The 25,726-nt window shown below is 24.6% G+C and overlaps 7 protein-coding genes across 7 annotated transcripts; 3 read left to right on the top strand and 4 right to left on the bottom strand.

Moving 5' to 3' along the window:
* Positions 1-1,398: 1,398 nt before the first annotated feature.
* On the bottom strand, positions 1,399-4,305 carry LOC128962180 (beta-hexosaminidase subunit beta-like). The gene is made up of 9 exons (XM_054308532.1): positions 4,085-4,305; positions 3,448-4,025; positions 3,223-3,356; positions 2,967-3,167; positions 2,239-2,423; positions 2,077-2,173; positions 1,897-2,004; positions 1,744-1,834; positions 1,399-1,638 (listed from the first exon to the last, which is right to left on the bottom strand). Exons 1-9 carry the CDS (start codon positions 4,175-4,177, stop codon positions 1,422-1,424), a joined length of 1,704 nt encoding a protein of 567 aa, XP_054164507.1. The 5' UTR covers positions 4,178-4,305; the 3' UTR covers positions 1,399-1,421.
* A 2,022-nt stretch (positions 4,306-6,327) lies between these two features.
* Positions 6,328-7,144, top strand: LOC128962437 (enolase-phosphatase E1-like). The gene has a single exon (XM_054308812.1). It carries the CDS (start codon positions 6,335-6,337, stop codon positions 7,142-7,144), a length of 810 nt encoding a protein of 269 aa, XP_054164787.1. The 5' UTR covers positions 6,328-6,334.
* A 174-nt stretch (positions 7,145-7,318) lies between these two features.
* On the bottom strand, positions 7,319-9,224 carry LOC128962436 (gamma-aminobutyric acid receptor subunit beta-like). Its single transcript, XM_054308811.1, has 8 exons — positions 9,146-9,224; positions 8,995-9,062; positions 8,691-8,917; positions 8,523-8,605; positions 8,318-8,455; positions 8,132-8,256; positions 7,706-8,065; positions 7,319-7,633 (listed from the first exon to the last, which is right to left on the bottom strand). The coding sequence occupies exons 2-8, from the start codon at positions 9,034-9,036 to the stop codon at positions 7,319-7,321; spliced, it is 1,290 nt and encodes a 429-aa protein (XP_054164786.1). The 5' UTR covers positions 9,037-9,062; positions 9,146-9,224.
* A 3,299-nt stretch (positions 9,225-12,523) lies between these two features.
* Positions 12,524-13,299, bottom strand: LOC128962538 (deoxycytidylate deaminase-like). Its single transcript, XM_054308914.1, has one exon. The coding sequence runs from the start codon at positions 13,067-13,069 to the stop codon at positions 12,524-12,526; it is 546 nt and encodes a 181-aa protein (XP_054164889.1). The 5' UTR covers positions 13,070-13,299.
* Positions 13,300-13,536: 237 nt separating this feature from the next.
* Positions 13,537-15,421, top strand: LOC128962536 (cleavage stimulation factor subunit 1-like). The gene is made up of 6 exons (XM_054308911.1): positions 13,537-13,686; positions 13,742-13,869; positions 13,949-14,388; positions 14,578-14,889; positions 14,943-15,087; positions 15,183-15,421. The coding sequence occupies exons 1-6, from the start codon at positions 13,619-13,621 to the stop codon at positions 15,383-15,385; spliced, it is 1,296 nt and encodes a 431-aa protein (XP_054164886.1). The 5' UTR covers positions 13,537-13,618; the 3' UTR covers positions 15,386-15,421.
* A 145-nt stretch (positions 15,422-15,566) lies between these two features.
* Positions 15,567-16,406, top strand: LOC128962537 (proteasome activator complex subunit 3-like). Its single transcript, XM_054308912.1, has one exon. It carries the CDS (start codon positions 15,628-15,630, stop codon positions 16,348-16,350), a length of 723 nt encoding a protein of 240 aa, XP_054164887.1. The 5' UTR covers positions 15,567-15,627; the 3' UTR covers positions 16,351-16,406.
* Positions 16,407-24,536: 8,130 nt separating this feature from the next.
* Positions 24,537-25,577, bottom strand: LOC128962353 (thymidine kinase 2, mitochondrial-like). The gene is made up of 4 exons (XM_054308727.1): positions 25,399-25,577; positions 25,024-25,337; positions 24,786-24,954; positions 24,537-24,730 (listed from the first exon to the last, which is right to left on the bottom strand). The coding sequence occupies exons 1-4, from the start codon at positions 25,453-25,455 to the stop codon at positions 24,560-24,562; spliced, it is 711 nt and encodes a 236-aa protein (XP_054164702.1). The 5' UTR covers positions 25,456-25,577; the 3' UTR covers positions 24,537-24,559.
* Positions 25,578-25,726: the final 149 nt, after the last annotated feature.

Genomic DNA, 25,726 nt, shown 5'->3' with positions numbered 1-25,726 from the left:
TGTTTGAAAAGTATGATTAAAAATTATGAATCCCAATATGTGGCGGATAACTGTGTTTAACATTGTGTTTGGGATATGAATATACTGTTTTATGTAGCCTACAATATTAAAATAAAAAATTAATATCAAAAATTTAATTATATAACAATTATACTTAAGTTATAATTATTAAATACATATATATATATAATATAAAAAATAAAAAATTATTAACTCAGTAGTATTCACCAAATATTATTGTGATGTCTATCATATCTGTCATCATAACAACACCTACAACAGCATCGGTCATCATCTCTATACTGATCTCCTCTTAAATATCTTAACGAATCTTTGCCCCTAAATATTCTGTCTTTCAATCGGTCTCTATCTCTATGTAGATGAATGTGTGTCCGACCAAACAAACCAAATACTGGTAAATCCATAAAACATATGATGAAAAAACATAGATATAAAGTAATCCGAAGTATATTTTTCTTCAGTTTCCCTAAAATTGGGCACAAATATCATATAATAGTGTGTTAACCAAATAAAACACATATTTTATCGATTACTTACTTAACATAACTAAATTTATATTTATTAATATATATAAACAAAAAAATATATAATAAAGTAAACTTTAAGCAAATCTATTACAACTAAACATATTTAAATCAAACTAAGACTGATTACTATTAAGAAAATTTACAAATATTATAAACTTTTGAGTTTCATATGATATTCAAACTACAGGTATTTGTTTAATAATAGTTTAATATTAATTGTAACCACCCTTTATGTGTTACGGTTGTTCAACAATCAGACCATCTTTCCATTAATTGTACCTAAATTTGGTAAATTGTGAACTACTTGTATGACATTAATTGATACAATAGTTATATATTGACATAAACCAGATTTTAATGATAATTACTTTTGAAATGTGTGATAACAGTCACATCGATTGCATTTATTTTGCCTAAAGAAACTTTATTTGTAGTGAAATCGTTAACATGTTATCTAATTCTCATTATTATTTGTATAATGATATGCAAACATATTTAATGTAATCACTTTTTTAGAGAAACTTATTGTCTTTTGGGAAAACTTTGATAACTTATTAAATATTTTAGTGTCACTTCAATTGAGATCAATATTTAAATTTATGTAATATATCGTATTTTAATATCTTATATATATATATATATATATATATATATATATATATATATATATATATTACTTATAATGATTATTGATTCAATGATCCGTTTAGTTAAACAAATACAGACATAATTTTCATTTTCGTTATTTCAGTGTATAAAATAAAATGAATAATTGAAATATTATAAAATGAAATGTGAATTAATTAATTGCAAAAATAGTTTATTGGATACATAATGACAATATTATGATACAATAATTTTGGAATCATATAATCAAAGTCTAACCCTATCACCCAAATCAATGAGCTTCTCCTGATTATTCATATCCCATTCATAATCTCCACAATAGCCGTTTAGTATAGGCGCTGCCGGTATACCTCTTCTAAGCAAACGACACCTGTGCTGATCCAGTCTATGACGAGCGGTGTTCACGTCTTGAGTATCATTACTGTTACTCCAGAGTCTCTCTGCAGTAGACGATGCTCTCGGCCTTTCATTTATTATTATTAATATTATAATAATAAATATTATTATTATAAATTATATACAGTATTTAAATGAATAATTGAATAAATGAAATGATAATAATGATTACCAGAGTCGGGACAATATGTTAGTTGCGTCGACAAACTCGGACCAAATGCATACCTCTCCTCCTATAACTAATTTTTTTTCCTCTTCAGTTCCTGAATTATAAGATATACCAAATGTTATTAATTAAAAAGCATTTATAAACAATTGCTATTACCATTGAAGTGTCCTGGATCACATAAATAAAACTTTTCCCAATCTTGATCTGGATATGGTGTAGATATATAATTAAGATACCAACATGCTGATAATACCATTTGTTGACCTGGATCCAAACATTTATTTATAATAATGTATTTATATTTTTATAATCAATATATTGTCAATATTTATTAACCATTTTTAGCAATCTTTGTCGCATAGTTTTGCCATAAATCTAATTCTTTATCAAGTCTTTTGTCTTTCCAGATGACAACAATAGATCCATTAGCCAACTATTAAGTTATAAATTAGTTATTTGAATAAATAGTAAACTAAATATAAATAGTAATAATGAAACCTTAACGCCATTGTCAACCGGGTCCTGCCATAGCATAGTCTTATATCCTAAATCTTTAACATTTTCTAGAGTTCTCTTAACATAATAGTCCTCCACTTCTGACACTTTTGTCATATTATTATCTTTCATAAACTTAGAGATGTCTGGGTTTGATTCCCAACACCCATAAAACACTTCATCCATTCCTTTAAAATGCAAAATTACTTTTCAAACACGTGTTTCTAATTTATTATAAATTAGTCTATATATAAATCAAAGTAATAAAATAATTTTCAATTATAGGCTATAATTTATAGGTATAAACTACTGTAAATATAATTTATTAACAATTGGACAATTTGACAATTTTCTTAATGTATCAATAATGAAAATTTTAGTATAAATATTTAGATATCTATTTAATCTAATTATAGAGATCTATGATTATATGTCAATTAACTTATTTATTATTAGTAATTGTTATATAATTTTATAAAAATAGAATAGCTTAATAAAACTTGAGTTAAAAATAATTAATTAAAAACTTGATTATTGATATATTACAACAAAACTTGAATTATATTAATAAATAGCTATTAAAATAATAAGTTTTATTATTAGATATTTAAATATACTCTCGTAATATAATAAAAATCAAACTTAAATTATGATATTATTTTATAGTTCATTGTTTTTCACTAAAATAAATAAATAATTAAAATAAATGAATTTATATACAAAATTAATACCTAAATGAACGAAATCGTCTTTAAAAAGATTACGAAATTCTTGAAACAACTCTTTGATAAAACTGAACGATTGATTCTTCAGTGGATTTATTAATTCCATGGAAGAGAAGTGGGGATAATCGGGTGTATATGGCTTACCCTTTTGGCCGTAACAGGGAGTCAGTAGTTCGGGAAATGCCTTTCCCATAGCATGTGTGTGACCTATTGTTTAAAAAAACTATTGTAAAAATGTTTACATAAAACAGTGACTTTAGACCTGGAGTATCGATCTCTGGTATGACTCTGATTCCTCTCATTCTTGAGTATTCAATAATTTCTAAGACATCTCTTTGTGTGTAGACATGTCTTGGAGAATACGCTCCCTTTTTAGTCAATTCAGGGAAACGGTGACTAAAAGTATTGTTTTTTTACAATTTTACATATAATTAATCTTAAAAATGAATATTAAAATTAATTTAATATATATTTAATATTATATTACCTCTCAAATGGAAACGATTGATCATCAATGATATGCCAATGAAATACATTAAATTTATTATAAGCCATTGCATCCAAATTGGCTAAAATAACTTTTTTGGGTATAAAATGTCTGGCAGTGTCCATATGCATAGCTCTGAATGAAAATCTCGGAAAGTCATGAATCGATGTTATGTTAACTAATGTTTCTTTTGTTATATCATTTTGATAAACCAATTGACTGAATGTCTCTAATGCTCTGAGAGCTCCCCAAACAGTAACTGATGTGATCTTTGCTACGGAATTGTTGCTGATGTCTATACTATAGGTCTCGTTGTTATTATGCTCGGGATAACCACAATCATTGATATTATGGACATCAATATAAACAGATTTAAGGACAGGAAGTGTTGTTGATTTAACACTTCGTTGATCTATAAATATAATATCTCTATATCTCTTCATACCATTGATCAATACATCACAAGAAACCATATTTGCTTCAAAGCGAAAGCCCTTTGGATCTAAAGTTAATGTTTCATTTGATTTGATCCATTTTTGTGGTAAAGGCCAGGGAGAACCTGGATCTGGCACTCGACCCTATTTGGCATTTATTGATCACTACTGTATGTGTCATATCTAATATTTTAAAAACTTACCTCAAGTGGCAAACGATATTCAATTGGAAATAAAATCCCATTAATTGGTAAAAACAACGAATTAATTGCAATTAATGCAAATAACACAATCATTTTAACAATTATTTAATTAAATTAAACAATAAAATTAGTTTTTAATTAATATATATTTATATATGTGAAGTCTAATCGAAAATGAGTGACATATAATAAAACTAAAAACTTAATATAAGTTTTTATAGAAAATTTTTATACCAAAATCACATTTGCAACATAGAAATTCAGTAACTGATAACTAAAAAATAAATGATTAAAATTTTTACTAAAATACTATTTATCTCGACATTGAAATCCTGAAAGCCTTCCAAATGTCTCAAATGATTAGATTTAATGTTTACCTGACATACCTTTACTGTATAATAATATTACAAGTTTGCTAAACTCTAGCATTTCTGTTAAATTATTTGTGCAAAATTCATGTTTAGTCAAATATTAATATACTATTAAAAAATATAATATTATTATTGTTTTTTTTTTAATTTAAAAAGATAAATATTTAATGCATATTTGAAACATATGTTTTTTTACTATTTAGTCTCATTACAGTATAATTATAGTTATTATGTATTTATTATAATTTATGATTAGTAAATAACTTTTTCTGTAATAAAGTTTTATAATCTGAGAAAATTGGATAATTTATAATACACTTAATTATAATCGTTTAATAATGAAAAATAATAAATAGAAAATATAATCAATGACTAAAAACTTGGTTGTGTTTTTCTAAAATATTAAATAATTTTAAATAAAATTGAGTATTTAGTACAAAAAAATATTTTAATACATACATAATATAATAATGAAATAAATTGAAAATTTATTTATTAATACAATACAATATTTTACATTTTTCGAAATATGATTTTTGAAATTTATTTATTTTTACAATCTGGAATATTAAGTATTGTTTAACATGTAAATCATAATAGCAAATAAATATTGTATTTAAGAGTAAATTTACGATTAATATTATATCAATTGACATAAGATTTCCAAAAACACATTTAAATAACTGAAATATTGATTTTAACTAAAAAAAGTTTATTTTTTTGAAAATTGAAGATAATTTAAATGGATTTTTTTTAAAGAAAAATTTGCAAATTTACAAAATATTTCAATATCTTAATAACTTGTATTTATGTATTTCCTAAAATAAAAAAAAAATATATGTTAGTTATTATTTTACTCAATCATATTAAAAATTATTCGACAAATCAGTACAAGGATTTTGGCATTTTTTAATAATTGTGTGTAATTTACAGTATATTTTGTATTTATTGAGTTTAAAAGATAAACTTCTTTAATGTTATGCTTATATTTTTTATAAATTATAATTAATAAATCTTAATAAAATATAAATAATTTATTATATTTTTGTTTTGAAATAATTATTTTATTGATAAGTACTTTACATAATATTAGATATAAAGATTTTTTTTAATAATAATAAATTTAGATTTAAAAATATAGTATTACTGTATACTAAATAATAATATAAATTTATATATTATATTATTGCTGGAATTAAATTAATATTAAGAATTAATGCGATTTAATAAATTTTATTATAATTAGTTATAAATATCAAATAAAATTGTAAAATATTTTTAAAAATCTGATTTCAAGGCAAATGACTTTTTCATTAATTCGTTATTTTATGACATTTTATCGAACATTGAACTGAAATAATGCATAAATTAAATGATAACTTAAAATGAGTCCTCACAACCATTAATACTTAAAAGGGATCCTAAAAGTGTAAAATTGTAAAATTGTAAAATTGTACTAGACACTTTTAGATTTTATACTTTAAATCAGGCTCCTTTTTGTTGTTGTTGTGTGTATGTATGTAGTATGTATGTGTGTGTATGTTAATATATGTGTGTTGTGTATATGTGTGTGTGTATGTATGTGTTTGTGTGTGTGTAGAAATAGTTTAAAAAGTGTTAATTATATGAAATTCATATTATGAATGATTTTAATGTATAAATTATTAACTATAAATTCGAGTCATCTCACGTGCAAATAGTATAAAAAATACATTTAATACATTGTTGTACTGCACGCGCAAACAATATTAAAACTAAGTCCTCAAAGGTAAGCGTAAACGAGAAATTTTAAAACTTAAGATATAATTAAAATTTATTTTTAAAATATAACAAAAGTTTGAGTTTTTCATAATAAACTATAAGTTTGTTTATTAATAATATGGATAATTCAAAGAAAACAGTTTCCAGACCTAACATTGTATTAACCGATATCTATGGTGTCATAACTTCATTGAATTTTAAGAATGATTTGATAAATTATATTAAGATTAATGTTTTGCAATATTTAACGACAAATTGGGAAAACAAAAGAATTAAAGATATTATAAATAAATTGAGAGATCAGACATCAATTGATAGAAGTAGTGGACTCGATATACCCATTATAATTGATATCAATGAATCCAAAGATAAAGTTATAAAGTCAGTGAAGGATAATATTTTGTGGCAAATCGAGAAAAAACACAAACGATCTCAAACTCAATTGAATTTACTCTACGAAATGATTTGGGAAGAAGGGATGTCAAACCTATCACTTAAGACACACGCTTTTGATGATGTGATCAAAGCATTTAATAAGTGGAGATGTGTTCAGTTTGTTAAGATATATTCATATGCTATGGGATCAGATAAATCACAAAAATTGTTTCTCAGGTCATCTATTATTGACGGTTTATCTGATTATTTTGCCAATTATATAAACTCTTCGGGTGACAATACAAGTCAAACACACAAATTTAAAATTATTTTATCACAATTACGTGAACCTAATCCCAATAATATCCTTTATTTCACCGGTGATGTCAAAATGGCGAGAGCGGCCATTGAAGCCGGATATAGGGCTTGTGTTGTACAACGACCTCATAATCATCAGTATTCTGAAGAAGAACTAAAGGATTTATTGACCATTTCATCACTCGATGACATTGTTTTTGAAGAGGAAGGGGTAAATCCTGTGCCCTGTTGTTAGACTTACTCTAATTTTTAATAAAATCAAACTTTCATTTAAAACAAACTTTATTTAATGTTATTATTTCTACATTATATATAATATGACTAGAAATAGAGTATTTTGAAAGTTTTTATTGCAATTTGCAAACAAAAGTGAGTATTAATTGAGACAAATTGAGAAAAGTGTTTTGGATCAGTTGGCTCCCTGTTCATCAGTTATGAGAAATTCACTTATATGCATATATATAACCCAATACATCAAATTAAAACATAGAAAGCAAACGGGAAACACCACTCTTGAGTACTTATCGATATCACTCGGACAGACACCAAACAATGTGTTTGGATTTCTAGAGCCTAATAAAGGAAGAGTAGCCGGCGGTGAGCCCGGAGTGGCCGGCTCTTCGGGTTCCGAAGGTTCGGCAACAATCGATACTTTTTTCTTAGGATTGTAATCAACTGACGGTCGACTTAATGTTTTGGTCTCAACCATCCGATAACGTATATCCTGTAAAAAATATTTTTTGTTTTATTTCGGTTATAATATAATGATATCATATGAATGTCACGGCTGACTGACCGGCATTCCACTTATATTTCTTGGTCTGGGAATACATGGATTGAATGGCGACGACTGGATGGGATAAATGGATGATCGGGGCTCCAGATTGGTATCCATCGACTTCTTTTTGTTCTCAATGGCAGCCATTTTAGCCAATTGTTGGGATCGGGTTTTTCTCATAGCTATCCTTTTACCCATATAACCAACGGTCGCATATTCAAGCAATGACGCGAAAACCATTGTAAAACAAGTGCCCAAAAAAATATCTATACTTTTAACGTATGATACTTTAGGAAGGGCTGCGTTTGTCGATGACATCAACGTTGTCATTGTCAACACTGTGGTCACTCCTAACTGGACACGAGCTGGACTAGCATTCTGTGTGTTATAATATAAACAGGAATTAAAACAATTTATCAAATAGTTTAGTAATTTAAGACATACCCTATGCAACCAAAATGACACCCAACTAATGATTACTATAAGACTGGCGGGAATATAGATCTGAATCAAATAGTAACCCATACTTCGCACAAACTCTATCTCACAAACCAAACGCGAATAATTGCCTATAATTTGTCATTTAAATAATAAATGACTTAATTTTAAGTATTTTTTGTTTAACATTACCTGTGCTTAATATTTCTGCTTTAGTGTGTTGTTTCAAACCTCTAACTGTAAACTGTGGTAACTGTACCTGTTCAGACATACCAACTGATCCCTTTCCTTTTCCCCATTTATACATAATGTCTGCCATTGAATATCCATCTGATTCAATAATAATAGATAATTATAAAATATGTTTTGCGTTATAAAGTATTAACTGATTGCATACAGCTTTCAATTTCAAGAGTACACGTTTGTTTGTCCATTGGGAAGTACTTCAAGTTCATTGCACAGCTAGTTGTCACAGTTAGTCTGCAATACAATTAAAAAAAAAAAAAAAACAATACAATAGTTTGTATATCAAATCATTTTAATAATACAGGTATTACTATAATACCTAATAGATCTCAACACTTCACCGGTGTATGTAATCCTAATGAAAGTGTTAGGAGTGGTTGCCTTATGAAACTGAGCGGACTTTTCATTGGCAAAGAAGGTGTCGGGAACCCAGATTCGGTCGGACACCTCTGCGCCCACAAAAAGTGCATCGATTGCAGGCGTCCTCTCAAATGATAATCTTGTGTCACGCCATCCCTGACGGAAGTAAAAGTCCGAAGTAAAGTCCTAAATATTATTTTTAATTATTAGTTATTATATTTATTTAAAATAAAAACAATTATTTCTAAATTATGTTTAACAACCATTTGAACTTCAGATATTGAACTGATACTTATTATATACATTGAAACGGCCACTTCAACGGGTGGACCTAATAAATATAATTTTAAATTAGTATATTAATCATTAATAATATGAATACTTTTCTAAATAATTGCAATTAATTACAAATACCCGCATAATTAGGGCGAACTCTTTTGTCATATTTGCCGTCAAAAAATGAATTTAATATTCTTGTAATATTCAAACCGATTTCTGTTTGTCTGTTAAATAATAATCAATTATACAATATATTACATTGAAATTAATTTCAATACATTTATCAATACTAATGAAATTGTTTTTTTTTAAATATTTTATTACTTACTTTGATGCTTTTGCATATACCCACGCATTTTGGTTAAATATATTTATATAATTAAAAAGTATGAATAAATATTTATAATTCATTTTTTAATTATATTTTATTCAATAAATTTAGTCAACAATTTAGTGCTATATATTGTCAAATTTTAGTAAACAACTTGTCAATGATTTAATGTTATTGATCTAATATATAAAACTAGTTAAATATTAATAAATTTTTATAGATGCTTATAATTTAATTACAAAAAAATAATTGATAAATCAGTTTTAATATTTTGTGCATTTTTAAATAAGCAATTGTCACAAAAAATATTAATATTTAATATATTGAAATAGTTATTTATTAAGATTACAATTATCTTTAATTGATAATCAATTCAATAATTACTTTTATTATATATTATTTAATTAAAAAGATAATAATTGTAAACTATTAAAATTGATAATGAAATGGAGACAATTGTAAATATATTGGTCAACATTTGATGACATTTTTTTGGTCAAATACGACTATCTTTTGCCATATTTAGTATTAAAGCGCATGTATTTGATATTATATAGATTTTTCAATATACAGTATATGGTTATATAACTATTGTATTTATATAATAGAAAAAAATCTAATTTAAAATTATATAAATTAAAAAATTATTTAAAATATTTTATTAAATAAAATAATTGAATAAAACGAAGTTTTTAATTTAATTGCAAAAAATTAATTTATGTTAAGTTTCATAGTATATTATTACGGTATATATTATACTACTGTATATAGTAGTGTATCTTAATATTATGTATTTGATTACTAACTTTGGTAATTATTAATGTTAAATTAATACTGTGTTAAATACAATATTAAAAGTAGAATTTAAAATATAATTGTTAATAATAAATTTATATTAAAATTAACAAAATAACTTATTTAAAAATTATATGTTATATATATTTATATTAATAAAGTTCATATCATTATTATATGACTTATTGAACATTTATATAAAAGAATGTCATGAATAGTAGGAACAGCTGTTAATACTTTATTGTGAAAGTTATATCAAATAAAATATTATATGAATAATAACAATGAATAAAAAATTGGGTCAAATGTGAGGAGAGAGTGAAGGGAAGTCATAAAGACTGATGAGAAAGAAAGAGAGTTCAGTATTAATACATTGGTTGAGGTGTGCAATGAACTGATCACCTCTTGTAATGGTAAGAGTTGGTCTCCACGGACTGTTCCACTGGTGTTGAGGACATGGATGCCATGAAGTTGTATAGCATCGACCAAATCAAAGATGTTTTTGGGGGTGAACTGTAAGGAATGGTTGTGTCGGTCATTGATCTGAAGGGGAAGTTCATTGACCTAAGATATGGGTTTATATGGGTTTGTATGGGTTGGCAACCTTTACAATGATTATCCCTTTCACTGTTAACAGTCAACGGTGCCAACGGGGTGCCAGTCCTACCATAAATGTAGTGAAAGGATACCTTCGACCTACATATGGGTCAAAAGGGGAACACTTTCGGTGGGGATAGAGTTGAACTCATGCAACACATACACCACTTTTACATCTCTTATAATGGTTTGGTCTCGCATTGCATACACAACTGTTCACTACATGGGTTGGGCTCACAAATACTTTGGTCAACACCTTATGTTTACTCCCAATCATTGATGAAAACCTATGAATATCTTTTAATAAACATTTGCCTTTAAATTATTAGCTCATTATATTATATTATATATACACTATTTTTTAATCATTTCCTAATAATATTAATAACTTTTTCAAAAACTTAGATTTATTGTATTTATGAATAATAATGTTATTAGAAAGTATTTATTTAATCTAATGAAATGTTTAATTAATTAATTATTAATTGATGAATATGTTAATTAATTAATTAGCAATTAATAATATTTGCTAAATTTTGTAAAATATAAAAAATGCTAATTAATTAAAAATATATAGTATTGTACTGTATATATAATATATCAATACTTTATTATAATCTATATTATACTGTAAAAACATATGAGATATTTTTGAAATAAAAATTAATCAAATTTAAGATTAGTTAGTGTCTAACAAATGAAATCAATTGTTAATATTGAATGTAATATTGAATGAAATCCAATGAGAAATTGAAATGATTATGAATTGAGGTCACAGTTAGCACTAATGTCAGCAAACTATAGGATCATACATATGGAGGACTAAGCGAGTCATCAAACTTTAAGAAATGAGAGATAGTATAGTAATATACAATATATTTGGCAAACTATAGCAATACTATTGAGTTCATGCAATGTATTACATAACACATACACACACAACACACCCAACATGTAGTGTGGGAGCAATGGATGTGCTGAGAGTTCAACTCTATCCCCACCGAAAGTGTTCCCCTTTTGACCCATATGTAGGTCGAAGGTATCCTTTCACTACATTTATGGTAGGACTGGCACCCCGTTGGCACCGTTGACTGTTAACAGTGAAAGGGATAATCATTGTAAAGGTTGCCAACCCATACAAACCCATATAAACCCATATCTTAGGTCAATGAACTTCCCCTTCAGATCAATGACCGACACAACCATTCCTTACAGTTCACCCCCAAAAACATCTTTGATTTGGTCGATGCTATACAACTTCATGGCATCCATGTCCTCAACACCAGTGGAACAGTCCGTGGAGACCAACTCTTACCATTACAAGAGGTGATCAGTTCATTGCACACCTCAACCAATGTATTAATACTGAACTCTCTTTCTTTCTCATCAGTCTTTATGACTTCCCTTCACTACTTAATTTTGACCCAATTTTGTTGAATGCATATAATAATGATTTTCATTTGAAATGTTACACTAATTTATAAATCCATTATTATTATCGATATTCAAATGTATTCAATGAGAATATAAATTGCAAAATCCGTTTCATTTTTATCAAAAATACTTTATTTATGAAAATAATCTGAGAATTAAACTTATGGTAAGTAAAAGATTTTAAAATTTTTATACAATGACTACAATTTCTATAATTTGTCAATTATATTGTAAATATTTAATTATAATCGAAAAAAATCAAAAATTATAATAAAATTGTATATAAAATAGTTGTAAAATTCAATAAAAATATAAAACATTGAAATTTATGTGAAATTATTTCAAAACTGATTGAATTAGGCGTTCAATTGATTTAAATCGATAACAATTTGTGTTTTATTTGTAATGAATTGTTTGATCTCAATGTTTGTCATTTGAAGCAAACGTTTTGAGGCAACAAATTCTGGTTTGTCTTTATATTTGTCAGACATATAGACCACACGTTTAATACCCGATTGAATGATCAGTTTTGCGCATTCATTGCACGGGAAGAGACCGACAAAAATTGTACAGTTCTTCACATCCGAGCTATTCTTGTTGAGAATGGCGTTGAGCTCTGCGTGACAAACATACGGGTATTTTGTGTCCAATACATTGTCGGCGATGCGATTCCACGGCAAGAGGTCATCACTGCAACCAATAGGCATACCATTATAGCCGATACCAACAATCTTATTGTCGTTGTTGACAATACACGCACCGATCTGACTGCTCGGGTCTTTGCTTCTCATAGCCGACAGATAAGCCACTGACATGAAGTACTCATCCCAAGAGATATAGTCAGTCCTTTTGGTCACTTTCTGGTCATTATTATTACCGATATCATCACCACTTGAATCCATTGATACTTTTATAAGTAATACCTTTTTTAAAAATCCTTTCTATACTTTTGGTGCATTCATTCAATTAACTCTTTCATCAATAGTTTTAGTTATTTTAGATGACAATCAAAATCTTTGGTGAAAGTGATGGCAATTGATTGACCGCTAGAGTGACCGCTAGAGTGACCGCTAGAGTGACCACTGGTCAGTACAAGTGTTTTATCAAACAATACATTAATCGATAATTCAATTGATTTGAATTTAAATTATTATTAAAATATTAATAATACATAAATTACGTCAAATTTAATAGTTTTTAATTTATTTTAATTAATACTTTAAATGTTTAATAATAAATAATTTCTGTTTAAATATATTTAATATTAACTAAATTTTAATAAAATTAGTAAATTATATATAAAAATATTTATAATATTTTGATTAAAATATACAATAATATTAAAATAAAACGAAATTTATGTAAATAAATAAAAAAATTGATATTTGTTTTGAAATCTTAAAAATTGATTCAATTGTTGACCAGTAATATAGTGGACGACAATCACCGAAATGTCTATTCGGGAGTCAACTCATGTCGGGATCCGTGAAAGGGATCACTTATACAAACTAATGATAAGGTAATCAATTGAAAGATATGATTGAATCGATGATTACCACCGATTGTGTCTTTAGTCAGCTCTTCTACGACGGCCACCAAACTCTGGCGTTGCAATTGTCGGGCGCCGTGAAGATGACCGATGCGTGTCCACCATCTGATCGTTTGATTAGTTTAGTGGCAAATGCTCTTAAACTGGAAGATGGTTTGAATCCTAAAATTGTTAAATCATATTATTCTCATATCATATGATAACTTGTTTTTTGATATATTGTGTCCAATAGAGAGCTCTTCAATAATGACTGATGTCATACATCCCGGCGCTGGCATTGATCTTGACTTTGAAACTGAACGGACAGGAACTTCAGTACAGACGAGTCAATATGAAACAGTATACGTGACCTCTCATAAGGGCCCGTGTCGTGCCGGCGCATTCTCACCCGATGGACAACTTGTGGCCACCGGATCTGTTGACGCGTCCATTAAGATATTGGATGTCGAGAGGATGATAGCTAAAGGCAGTGGAGTTGCAGAAGCACAGGAAATAGCCGGACAAACGGATACACATCCAGTGATTCGCACACTTTATGATCATATGGAAGAAGTGTCGTGTGTTTTGTTTCATCCGACAGAACTATTGTTAGTATCGGGAAGTCATGACATGACTGTCAAGATCTATGATTACGCAAAACCATCGGTTAAAAGGGCTCTCAAATCAATACAGGTTTGTGTTTAGCTTTTTTTTGTCCAATAAATAATAATTTCATTCAAAATTATAATTTACTGATAATTATTGTCATTTAATGAAACAAAACAAAATCTATGAAAAACTGTATTTTTAATTATGACAGTAATATCTTAATAATTTAATTGTAAAGATATCAGTGTTTTAATCAAATGTCTGTATTTAAAGGAAGCGCATGTAGTTCGTTGTCTTGCTTTTCATCCATCGGGTGATTATCTCTTGGTTGGTACACAACATCCAACGTTAAGACTTTACGACGTGAATACAGCGCAATGTTTTGTGTCAGCCATACCTTCAGACCAACATAACGGTGCTATAACTCAAATAAATTACTCTCCAAATGCATCCATGTATGTGACGGCATCTAAAGATGGAGATATTAGACTCTGGGATGGAGTGAGCAATAGATGTATAAATGTCTTTCCTCGCGCTCACGAAGGCTTTGAATTATGTTCTGTGGTTTTCTCCAGAAATGCCAAAGTAATAGAAATATTTGTAATATTTTTTTTATAAAATTTTTATTTTCATTATAGTATGTGCTGTCGAGTGGAAAGGATTCAATGGTTAAATTATGGGAACTATCGATGTCAAGGTGTTTAATAGCTTATACAGGTGCCGGTGCTTCTGGCAAACAAACTCATAGAGCACAGGCATGTTTTAATCACACAGAGGACTACGGTTTGTTGATATTTTAAAATAGATTATTAGAAATAAAAAAATAATTTTTTAAAATTAAATAATTATTGTTTATTAAATAAATTCAAAATTTTTAGTATTATTTCCGGACGAGAAGTCAATGAGTCTTTGTTGTTGGGATTCCCGTAACGCTGAACGACAACCACTGCTGTCTTTAGGCCACAACAACGCTATTCGTCAGTTCTGTCATTCCCTAACTCAACCGGCATTTCTAACGTGTAGTGATGACTATAGGGCCCGGTTCTGGTATCGCAGACCCGATAACGTCAATCTCTCATAATTTTTTTGATCATTTAATGTCATTTCAAATTTTCTATTTATCATTGTTTTAATTTATAAAAAAATAAAGCATTGAAAAACTTTTTGCGTGCATTTACTTCACGAATGTTAACAATGTATTCATTTTAATTTACGGTAATTTAAATATATTTTTATCCTAAATTCAGTTATTATTTATAGGTTTTAAAACAAATCTAAATCATTTTTAAGAATATATATTTAATATATTGGGAACAGCTTTTAATGGACAACTCAACAAATGTTGGCGACAAAGATCTGAACGCACTTAAAGAGAGAACCAAAAAGAGTTTGGATTCTTTGATTATCAATGAATTTCCTAAAAGAATTGTTCAAATGAATCAACTCATTGATACTAAACTTAATGTTAATAAAATTAAAGAAATTAAGACAATTGTTAACATTCCTATTCCCGACAAACCAACCGCAGAGATCCAAACATCAGTGACAACACCGATATCGCGGACAAGTCTTGATCGGCGAGTATTTCTATTTCCCAATGGAGTCAATCAAAGCAATTCAGAGATTTGTAAACTTATTGAATGTGTGAAACCTCTTCTTTTGGATTTTGTCAAAGATATGCGATTACTTAGGTTTGCAATTCAGTTAATGGTTCCCACAGTTGAAGATGGAAATAATATCGGTGTTGTCATACAGTCTATAGCCATTAAACTGATTGAATCTTCAGAAAAATTGGCTTTAAGTCGATTAAAACAATTCGGTAAATATCATAATTCTCGAGGAAATGTCGTTTCATGGATCGCACGATATCCTCACTGTCAAGACTATCGTCATTGTCTTGAAGAAGAAGACCAAAAATTTTATTTAATTTTGTGTCTTATGATTAGAGAAATGAGAGACAAATACGTTTCAATCAATGATTTTGTGGTCAAAAATTTAGACAAAATCAAGAATCCCCGACCCGTTCGCATCAATTCTATGTATTGAATATTGACTTAACATTCAAACCATTCATTCAACTATCAAATTATATACAGTATATACAGTGTATTATTAATGTTTTGAATATAACATAAAAATTGTTTTAATTTACAAAGTTTTGTACAATAGTACCACAGTTTATAATAAATTTAATTTTTAAAACTATCTCTTGTTTGACATTTTTTCACAATCACTACTTTAGTGATAATACAACTAAAATAGATTATAAGTTATAAAAATCTTATCATTTTACGAATCAGTTATATCTTTTAAAAAGCGATAAATTTTAAGCAATCATTAAATAAATAATAATAAGATTCAAATACATCGTTAAATTTTTATAACATTTTTATTATTGCTTAGTTTAATAGTACTGTATGGTATAATACAGTAAAATATTATAAGTTATTACTGTATTTGTAATTTAATCAATTTATTTGTCTAATTTTATATTTTACAGTATTTACTGCACAGTAATTTCAGATTAAAATAATACAGTAGATATTAAGCAAAATTATATATATGTTTTTAAACCTTAAATAATTTGGGAAATAATTTATTTTAGTAGTTTTATTAATTAATTAATAAAATATCAAAATATAATGAGATATAACATTAATAATACTCATATGGTTTTAATTGAAAATAGATACTTATTGAAAAAATAATTTAATAAATTCAATAATTTTATATTTATGTTTTTTTGTGTAAATTGTTTTAGTTTTCACTAAATTCAAACCTGAAATTCAGATATAAATTAAGAACAGAAAACTAAAAAATATATAATTAATTATTTTTTATTAATATAAAATAATTAACAATTTATTTCTTTATTCATAATTTGAATAAATTATGTAATTTTTTAATTTCAATGTAATTAAATGTATTTTACTGCAACACATTGGACTTTTGAATGTAAATTATAACAATAAAAAATGTACACCAAATATACCAATAGATTATGGTAATTTAAAATTGGTGCAAAATTAAAAAAAAATAATAGTTTAAAAAATAGTTATTTTCAAAACAATATATATTTATATCAGGGTTAAGTAAGGGGGGGGGGGGGTAAAGGCCAAAATACCCCCCCCCCTAAGATCGAGAAATTGGGATTTTACCCCCCAGACTTTTTGACCAAATGGGAAAAATTGTCGCTTAAAAACGAGGAGAAATGACCCCCCCCCCCCCCCTAAAATTTCGGCGCCTTCGGCGCCGAAAATTTTTTTGAGATTTATAAAAATTTTAATTTTAGTTAATACTATTTTAGTAAGTGTTTTTATGTTTTTAAAATTTATATGATTCTAATTATTGATTAAAAATAAGTAAAAAAGTTAAAATAACGTTAAAACTCATCAAAAAATAACATAATTTTACTTAAAATATTAAACTAAAAAGTTAAAAAATACCAATTTGTTGAAAAGAATAATCATATTACAATATAAATAGAAGTTTGAGATAGTTTAAGAAGTTAATAAAAAAATAAATACTTATATTACAAGGTTTTTATTAATAATTTTTAAAATTTTAACTAAAAAATTTAAAATATTTTTAATTTTATAATTAGTATTCAATCAGTATTTACATAAAAATAACATTAAAAAATAAAAATATATATCTATAAACTATAAGCATTAAGTATTATTTAAAAAATTATTTTAAAAGTTAAAAATTACTAAAATACTAAAAAACTCAGTGTATCATTAATGCCTTTATCACCTATTTTTAAGTATTTAATACATTATTATTTTATTTTTTGCTAAAATTTAAGTTTTTATTAATTTTTAAAATTTTTTTAAAAAATATTTATTTTTGTTAAAATTTAACTTTTTTTTATTTTTGTTAAAATTTAAGTTTTTTTTAGTATTTTTGTAAATTTTACCTATTTTCCTGGGAATTTATACGGGAACTTATGGGAATTTTATCGAATTTACATGGGAATATTCGGGAATTTAAGGGAATATTAGGGAATTTTCTCTTGACCCCCCCCCCCCCTTGATTTTGGATTTTTGAAAAAATTGCCGTTTAAAAATGCAATAAAAATCTTACCCCACCCAATACCCCCCCCAAGATTTTTCGAGAATTTTGTAAATTTTACCCCGGTCTACCCCCCCCTAAAATCCAAAACCTTGCTTAACCCTGATTTATATATATCATATACGTTTCAATATATATATTGTGTAAATAACTGTAAAATAATTAAATTGATTACACGATGTGATTACTTAATGTACGTTATCTGCGGCGTAAACATTGTTTTTTATATCGTTTCACTTAAAACAAGTTTAAAAACTTATAAACAACTTATAATTTAGTAACAATTATATAATATATGAAATAACAAAGTATTCAAAAAATTATTTTATATTTTTCAATTTATTTTTAAATTATGTGAGATATTTCAATATCAATACATTAATACATGTATTAATTATTATTATTAATTTTGATTTTTAAAGTATAAACATTATAAAAATTATATTCATAAAATCATTTAACTCATTATAGCCAAAAAATAATATTGTAGTTTATCTAAAATAATAGTATATAAAAATACATTATTATAACATTTGTTAATTTTCATTAATGAATATTATAAATAAATAATATATAAAACTAAATTAATTGTATTTAATATATATATAATTTTGCATAATTAAATATATTAAAGTTTAATCGGGATTTTAATTAAATTATAAACTACTTTAGTTTAAAATATAACAAAATATAATAGTTTTTAAAAAGTTAAAACATTAATCTTATAACTAATAAGCTTAACATAAAGGTTAAGATAAGATTTTTTAATTAACGTAAAAATAAAATAAACAATGAATTACTTTATTAATTTAGATAATTTTAAACAAATAGAAATTTTCATTAAAAATGCAACAATATTTCAATTTGAGCAATTTTTAAAGTAATTTTATTTATTGAAATTCAATTATTATTAACTTTTTATAAATTGAAAATTACAGTTATTATCAGTCAATAAATACCAAGTCTTAAAATATTATTAAATGATTAATTAAATATATATATATATAATATATTTATTTTATTTAATTTAATTTCCTAAATTAATTAGATATCAATTGCAAATGTAAAATATTTGTTCATAATTTTACTAGTAAATATATGAAAAATTACTAAAAATAAATATTTATACAAAACGTTAATTATATTATTAATATAATATACCTTATTAATAAATTTTAAAAATTAAACCACTCATTATTTATATTTAAAAAATTAATTTTATCAATAATAAATAGTTAGTTTAATTATAGTAATATAAATCAATATAAATCATATAAACCATTTAATTAAATTAAACTTTACATAAATATTTTTAACACTTGAATTAATTATATTCTATTGAAATTGAATATTTTTAATCATTTATTTTATATATTATTACTAATTTATGCAAAAAACTAAAATTAATATAATAGCCAAATGCTAAATAGCTGATACTATTATAATATTTTGTTTAATATATAATATAATTATTATAAAGTTATATAAATTTTTAATACATTATAGATTTTTATTTTAAAAATAATTATACAATTAATTATAAATAATATATGATATAATTATTTAATATTTCCTGCTAAATATAAAATGCAAGTAATTTAATATTAATTTTTAAAATTTTAATATTTAATTTTTCATTAATAAATTAAAACATAACTTAATGCATTTGTGTTTCAAATACACAAAAATCTAAATTTGAACTTAATTTCTAATTATTTTAGTCAATCATTTAATTAATAAAAAGTCATATATTTACAAAATGTGACAAAAAGCTAATGAAAATCGTTTTCAAAGAGAAATCGACATATATTTTCTAATCTACTGTTCATTTATACAGTATATTTCAAAAATAACCTCAATTGTGACCTAAAATTTTGTTATAAAAAACGAATTATACATAATTTTGTATTTTTAATTTTTATGTTTTAAAAGTTTAATTTAATTGCAGTACTTTTCTAAGTAATAAATTTAAATATATAAAATCTCAATGAAATCAATAAATATTATTATTTATAGTATGCTTTAGTAGCTTTATAGTATGTTTACTGTAAACATTAGCAACACATTAAAAATATTGAATATTAAAAATTTCTTTTTTATAATCACTAATATTTTAAATATCAAGTTTACATATATATTGATGTATTTTGACAAAATTAACTTTTAATACTATTTTAAAAATCTAGAATTGATCTAGTAAATTTTTTGTATTTATTTAATAAAGGTTATTTTAATCTAACCTTACAAAACTTTTTAATTTATAAAATATATTACTTAGATAATTAATTTTGTAAATTAAATTTTAAAAAAATGATATCTAATATAAAAATAATTTTATAAACTTATAATTAAAAAACAAAATAAAAATAATTTAAGATGTTATAGGTTATGTCATATTTTTATAAGTTATAATTAATTGATGTTACATTAAATTAAATTGCAATAAATATTATAAAATTAGAATTTATAATATAGATATTATAGTAATGTAAAATAATTTAAATTTCATATAAACGTTTTACTTAAATGATAAAATTAAATCAATTTATTTACATTTAATTAATTAGTTTTATATTTTTATAGAAAATTAATTACAAATATTTGTAACGTTAATATAAACATTTATTATATTATTAATGGAAAAAGAGAAAAATGCAAACAAATATATATATATATATATATATATATATATAGAGAGAGAGAGAGAGAGAGAGAGAGTAATGATGTGAGTGTATTGAAATGGGCGGCACTTGTAAGGGACTGTTAGTGACTGTCCTATCATACAGTGCTTTAATTTTATAAAATCATATTATAATTGAATTATTTAAACTTTTTTGAATCTTATTGATACTATAATGAAGTTCCTGATCACTAATAGCCTAATTCTTCAACATTTAAAACCCAAATGTTGGTAACAAAAACAAATCATTTGAAAATATTGATACAAAACATATCTTAAATAGTTTATTGAATTTTTAAAAAAAATTTCTTAACTTTTTTTTTGTAAACTTGACTGAAATAATTTCTTTACAAAATGAAAGTTAAAGTAAGTTTTTATAACTAATATTAAACTTTGAATTGAATGTGTATTTATAAAAAATGTTTTTTATATCTAAACATTTATAGATGATATCAATTTTATTAGTCTTAAACGTGTTGTTGTTGTCATCATTTGAATGTTTTCCGATATATTCGGATTCATTTAAGAAAATGTTTTTTCCGGCCGCTATCTATGGATCTGCTCTTCGATGGGTTGCTTACGGCAGAGCATTGGAAGCGTCGAAAAAAGAGTTTGAAGACCTCACGGGTCGACAATTAGTGACAGACTCTGGTCTCGGCTTTAATCCGTTTGGTTTGAATTCACTCAAAGGATTGTTATCTCTAAAGTTGGCGAAAGAAAGTTTGTTTTTCTAAATGTTTAATAATTTTCTTCAAATATTTACACATTCATCACATTTTGAGTGCAATTTTATTTGTTGTTAACTTATTTAATACTTATTATTGTTTTTATCAACTGAAAACCAATTTAATCATTTAAATAAAAATTTTAAAATATATTTGTTAACATAAAATTATTTATTATTTATAATAATTAAATGTATAATAAATAAATTCTTAAAAATATCTTAATTATCAAAATAGCAAATATCTGTATCAATACAATAAGCCATTTATATTGTTACAAAATAGTGATTTTAGTTAATATAAATACAATATGCTAATAGTAATATACTAATAAAAAAATAAAATAATTTTATAATATTTAAAATTAAATCAGAATAATAAATTTTATATCGCAATATCAATCAAATCAATCAAATCTAATATATTATAATATTTAATAGATAGATAGATATTTTTGTATACCATTAAATATTTTTAAAAATTAAACTTTTATTATAAGATTTTTTTGTTGATATATAATAAATTTAAAATAACAATTAATGCGTAAAATTATCTTATATCAATACATTTTACTACATAGTAATTAAAATTATTTTATTAAATAATTAATACAATATTCTGTATTAAAATAAACTTAATATAGTATTTCTATATTGAAAGTATTTTATATTAATAATATTTACATATATACAATACCTTACAATTTAATTTGTTATTTATTTTTTTCCAAGTTTTTAACTTACAATTTTTATTTTTATATAATATAAATGTATTAAACAGATATATATATATATATATATATATATATATATATATATATATATATATATATATATATATATATATATATATATATATATATATATATATATATACAATATATATATTACTATGCAAAATTAGATTTAATTTTAAATATTTTACATTTTAATTTTTTAAGACAAAACATTTTTTCAAATACAACAAAATTATTATAAGAAAAGTTTATATTTTAAAATGATAAAATTTAAAAACAAATAATTAAAATAAGCTCTAATTTATATTATTTATTTTAATATTATAAACTTAATACTATACTGTATTTTAAATATTTTATATTCTAATACCAGTGCAAACATGTAACTTCAAATACATACAATAAGATAGGTATTAAATGTTAAAAGATTTAGATCAATATACAGTATAAATGATAAGAAAAGCTATTAATTTGCTAAAAAAGTTATTTTTGTTGTTGAATATGTATTTATTTACATAAGTTTAATGTTTTACTTAATAATTTGACTTAAGAGTCCTAAACATTGAAAGTATTAAGTAATCGATTACTTAAAAAATAAAAAAAAAGGAAATTCGTCTCATTTGAGAATAAAAATAAATAAAACATTGATTTATGTAAAGCCATCAAAAGATTTAATATATACATAATGTTTGTACAAAATATTCTTTAATTAAATTACAATTTTTTTTATTGATAAAATAGGAAGTTTCATATCAATAAAAAATCTTTATCTGATATTTAATTAGTTAATATTTTATATAAAGTATGATATATATACAGTATATAATAAGTCATATTACAATTTGTAATTTACAAGTTATACTATAACACTAACTAAATACTGTATGTTTTGTATAAATATTTTAAATTTATAATTAATTAAATATTTAACAAACTTTGCTTAAACCTGAATGAAATATTTATTTAAATATAAAATGTTTTTATTCATTTTAATTTAGCAATTGACACACACTAAACAAAATAATTATATATTAATATTTCTATTTAATTAATCACTGATTTAATAAAAAAAAACAAAGTAAAATTGCGTATAAAAACAATTCAAGTTTATTAAAAAACTTTAATATTATAGTAAAATAACGTGTAATTAAAAAAATAAATAAATAAACTTTTCGCTAATATTTATATAATTTACAGTATAAATTTAATTTTAATTAATTTTATTAATACTTATCGATATAAAATGTATTTCATCATAATTGAAATAATAGTTTATGTTATAATATTGTATATTATATAATATACTGTACAGTATTGTACAATACTGTATATAACAAATTAATTACTTCAGTTAGTTTTGACCAAAATTTATTTTTAGTGTAAATGCTATGAAAATGCTTACCTTAATGTATATATCGATAATATTACTAAATGATCAATAGTTGTGTTAATCAAAAATGATTTGTCATCCCTTGTATTTAGACGTATCTATATGTTTCAAATCCTTTGAATATGTTATCTATTTACTGATTTATAATATATAAAAATACTGTAAATGTATACAAATGTCATTTATTGTTAAACACTGTCATAACTAATTAATTACCGGTAATATCTAATTATAGCAGTTTTAATAGATTAATGTTAATTATCGGTCAATACAGTTCCCTATTCCCCTAATTTTGCTTTTCCCCACAGACTCGTTTAATTTACCAGAGGTGGTATAAAATGCAATGTTATTTTTCATTTTTTTGATTTCCATATGGGGAAAACACGATTATACGGTATGTTAATTAAAAATATGTTATTACAACTTGTAATTTACAAGTAATAGATATCATATTTTTGAGTAATTTTAAATCAATATTTTTTAAAATATATTTAATGGTAATATTGTATTAAAATGAATCAAATTAAGATACTGTAGTTAAAATAAAAATTACTTTTTGATCAAAACAAATGTGATAAATAAATTTATAAATACAGGTATTGATTACAACAAAAATACAGTATAAATAGTGCTAACAAATGGTTGTTAACTTAATTTAAAATACCCTTAAAAATATGATCAAAATGAGAGTCCAATAAAGACAATAATTGTTTTTGTGGTAAATCGGCGTTAAGTGTGAAAACTTGTGGAGAGTTTTCGGATTGTTTGATATCAGATAAAAGCCATTTATCGTGCAATTCATGCAATGATCGCAAATAATCCTTTAAAATATAACTTTTATAACATTAACTATTATATTCATTATATGATACTTACGATAGGAATCTCCTGTTCCTCACTACGGGATCTATTCTTAACTCTTTGAAATACAGTCTCCGGTGATGTCCTTAAATAAACAATAAGATCCACTTTAAGACAAGACTTAGATGACAACCATTTGAACCATTCATCTAATATAATAAATTCGGGTTTCGATAAATTTCCACTAATTAGTAAAAAATTTAAACAATTGGTTAATCTTATGGAAAACTTATGAATAGTATTTGTGATAAACCTTTGAAAAAGATTTTGTGTAAAACAATATCTGGCAGAATATATAGATCTCTCCATAAGTCTAATTGGTTTCATTTGGTGATCATCGGTGTGCTGTTGATTGGCATACATCTCAAGTCTGGTCAGTTGAGCGAAGTGTTCAAATGCAAAGGCATTCCTCGTCAGGTCTTTATATAGCATTTCTATGAGATTATGACCTCTCAAGTCATGCCATTTATCAATCGGTTCACATAAAGACATCACTTTATCGTATTTATCGCACAAATACTTTAATGAACTGCTTTTACCGCTTCCGATGTTACCCTCGAAGCAAACCTAATATATCAACAATCCTTTTAATTGTACAAAACATAAGAAGTGTTAAATCGGATCTTACGGTTAACATCTTTTTGGCCAAAGGTTTACATATTATGCCATTCATTGTAAATATCATAAAATGGTTACAACTTAACAATCAAAGAGTTGATCCAATAATAGCATCCAATGTGTGGTAAAAAACAGCGCCAAATGTATTAATATTGCTTTAAGACTACAATATAACACCATTAGTGGTGACACTCTTGACAAATATATATTCAAACATTAGGTCCATCTATGATATCTGTTATCACTTTATATCATCATTTTAACCATTAATTTGAGGCTTACATTAAGTTTATATCATTTAATAATAATTAAAATAAATAATAAAAAAAATTGACATT

The sequence above is a fragment of the Oppia nitens genome, unplaced genomic scaffold (genome assembly GCF_028296485.1).
Source record: "Oppia nitens isolate AA-2021 unplaced genomic scaffold, nextdenovo-longstitch-racon4-pilon3 scaffold6_pilon_pilon_pilon, whole genome shotgun sequence".
In the NCBI taxonomy this organism is placed as follows: domain Eukaryota; kingdom Metazoa; phylum Arthropoda; class Arachnida; order Sarcoptiformes; family Oppiidae; genus Oppia; species Oppia nitens.
Note: the sequence above shows the minus strand (reverse complement) of the source record. Positions and strands in the feature narration are given on the sequence as shown.